Raw genomic sequence first — 2,500 nt, 5'->3', positions numbered from 1 at the left:
ACGTATATATGTATATATATATATATATGTATATACACACGTATATATGTATATGTGTATATATATATATATGTATATACACACGTATATATGTATATATATATATATATATATATGTATATACACACGTATATATATATATACATATATATGTATATACACACGTATATATATATATATATATATATATATATATATATATATATATATACATATATATGTATATACACATGTATATACACACGTATATATATATGTATATACACATGTATATACACACGTATATATATATATATATATATATATATACACATACGTATATATATATATATATATATATATATATACACATACGTATATATATATATATATATATATATATATATATACTTTATTTAAAAGCAGCAGAAATATAACAAAAAACTGTTACTCTGAGTTTCACGTTCCCGTTCATCGGACAGTTTTGTTAGAAATGGAGAAAGATTCTTTCTCCATTTCTAACAAAACTGTCCGATGAACGGGAACGTGAAACTCAGAGTAACAGTTTTTTGTTATATTTCTGCTGCTTTTAAATAAAGCATATTACTCTACCTCTGGTATTTGAGTACTCTTTTTTCCACCTTGTTGCACATTTCATGTACTTACTCCGGTATATATATATATATATATATATATATATATATATATATATATATATATACGGATATATATATATATATATGTATATGTGTGTGTGTGTGTACACACACATACACAATATATATATGTCAGTAAAGTCTTTCAAATTCTCTTCTGTACCATTTGGTCATTGACATGCATTTTGTCATAGATCAAAATCCTGCTAGTTGCCGTACGAGTTGAGCCGGAAAATGTCGACACCGAACGGGTCTCTCTTCGTGTTAGACTCGGGTGTACCGTATGCAAACAACGGAAAGCGGCGACAAAAGCCTGGCGGAACTTGTTGTTCATGAAACAATATGTGATTGGGTTGCAACAGGAAGATACATAGGCTAGCAGCTGTATGAATGAATGGCTTGTAGGACTAAGTATTTCGTTGGCTCCTTTTTCGTCGAAAACGATCCACGTTTGAACGACGTATAGCGGCGACCAACAGACAAAAAATTCAAGAACAATGACGAACAACATTCGAATGACGCGGATTTTGGAAGCTCGGCTTTTTTCACTATTAGACTGTCTCATAGCACGGTTATAATCAAAGCGTTCTTTACTCTTGGTCGTTTGGCGGACGTTGTTTTTCTTCGTTGATGATGACAGTGACGATGACGAGGCGGCCATCTTGTTCATCATTGTTTCGGCTTCTTCCTCGATATTTTCGATACCGTTTCTGGCTTCTGAAAAATACAATTAATGAAAAAAAGTTATGAAAGAGTGTGGATGAATATTCGGTGTAGTAATTAATGTTTTCATTGATCAAGACAGTAGATGACCGAAACCATAAAATAATATCGAGAGGCCGACGGTTGGTTGTCCAAAATACAGAAAAATTCGAAATGTGCATGCTCGATCTCATTTGATGACCCCCACCTCATCTGATGACCCCCACCTCATCTGATGACCCCCACCTCATCTGATGACCCCCACCTCATCTGATGACCCCCACCTCATCTGATGACCCCCACCTCACTCCACCACCAAGACATATGAAGACAAATGGCATGAGGCACCGATTGATACGATCTGAGGTACTCATACATATATCCATGCATAATAATAATAGTAATAATAATAATAACAATAATAATAATAGGTCGTTGTTGTGACTTGACAAACAGTACAAACCCCTGGCAGATAAAATATGTTCAATCAACAACCTCACGATATTGTTTGCTCTGCGACGTCTATAATAATAATAATAATGATGATAATAATAATAATAATAATAATAATAATAATAATAATAATAATCCTTTCTATTGTAGGCACAAAGCTTGAAATTTTGGGGGAGGGGGTAAGTCGATCACATGGACCCCAGTACTTGACTGGTACTTAATTTATCAGCTCCGAAATAATGAAAGGCAATGTCGACCTCGGCGGGATTTGAAGTCAGGCGTAAAGGACTCTATCCAAATATTGGTTTCAAATTTTGGCACAGGGCTAGCATGTTCGGGGGGAAGCGTTAAGTCGATTACATCGATTGGTACTTATTTTATCGAAACCGGGAGGACGAAAGGCAAAGTCAAGCCCAACGAAATTTGAACAGAACATGAAGATGGACTGTTAAGCAACTCGCCTGGCATGCTATCGTTTCTTATTTCTTTATTGCTCATATGGAGCTAAACATAGAGGGGACAAACAAGGACAGACAACGAGATTAAGTCGTACATCTACCCCAGTGCGTAACTGGTACTTAATTTATCAACCCCGAAAGGATGAAAGGCAAAGTCGACCTCGGCGGAATTTGAACTCAGAACGTAAAGAGAGACGAAATACCGCGAAGCATTTCGCCCGGCGTACTAATGTTTCTGCCAGCTCGCCGCCT

At 35.4% G+C, this 2,500-nt stretch overlaps 1 protein-coding gene across 2 annotated transcripts in view; it reads right to left on the bottom strand.

Moving 5' to 3' along the window:
* Positions 1-565: 565 nt before the first annotated feature.
* Positions 566-2,500, bottom strand: part of LOC149132728 (cholecystokinin receptor-like) — a 143,263-nt gene continuing 141,328 nt past the window's right edge. The window contains exon 2 of one of the 2 annotated variants that reach the window (XM_089363005.1): positions 566-1,352. In XM_089363005.1, coding sequence (XP_089219131.1) covers positions 781-1,352 — 572 coding nt within the window. In that variant the 3' untranslated portion in view covers positions 566-780. The remainder of the gene's footprint in view (positions 1,353-2,500) is intronic. The other variant, XM_089363004.1, reaches the window with a different exon arrangement.

Source organism: Octopus bimaculoides, chromosome 14, assembly GCF_046866305.1.
Source record: "Octopus bimaculoides isolate indiv1 chromosome 14, ASM4686630v1, whole genome shotgun sequence".
Classification (NCBI taxonomy): Eukaryota; Metazoa; Mollusca; class Cephalopoda; order Octopoda; family Octopodidae; genus Octopus; species Octopus bimaculoides.
Note: the sequence above shows the minus strand (reverse complement) of the source record. Positions and strands in the feature narration are given on the sequence as shown.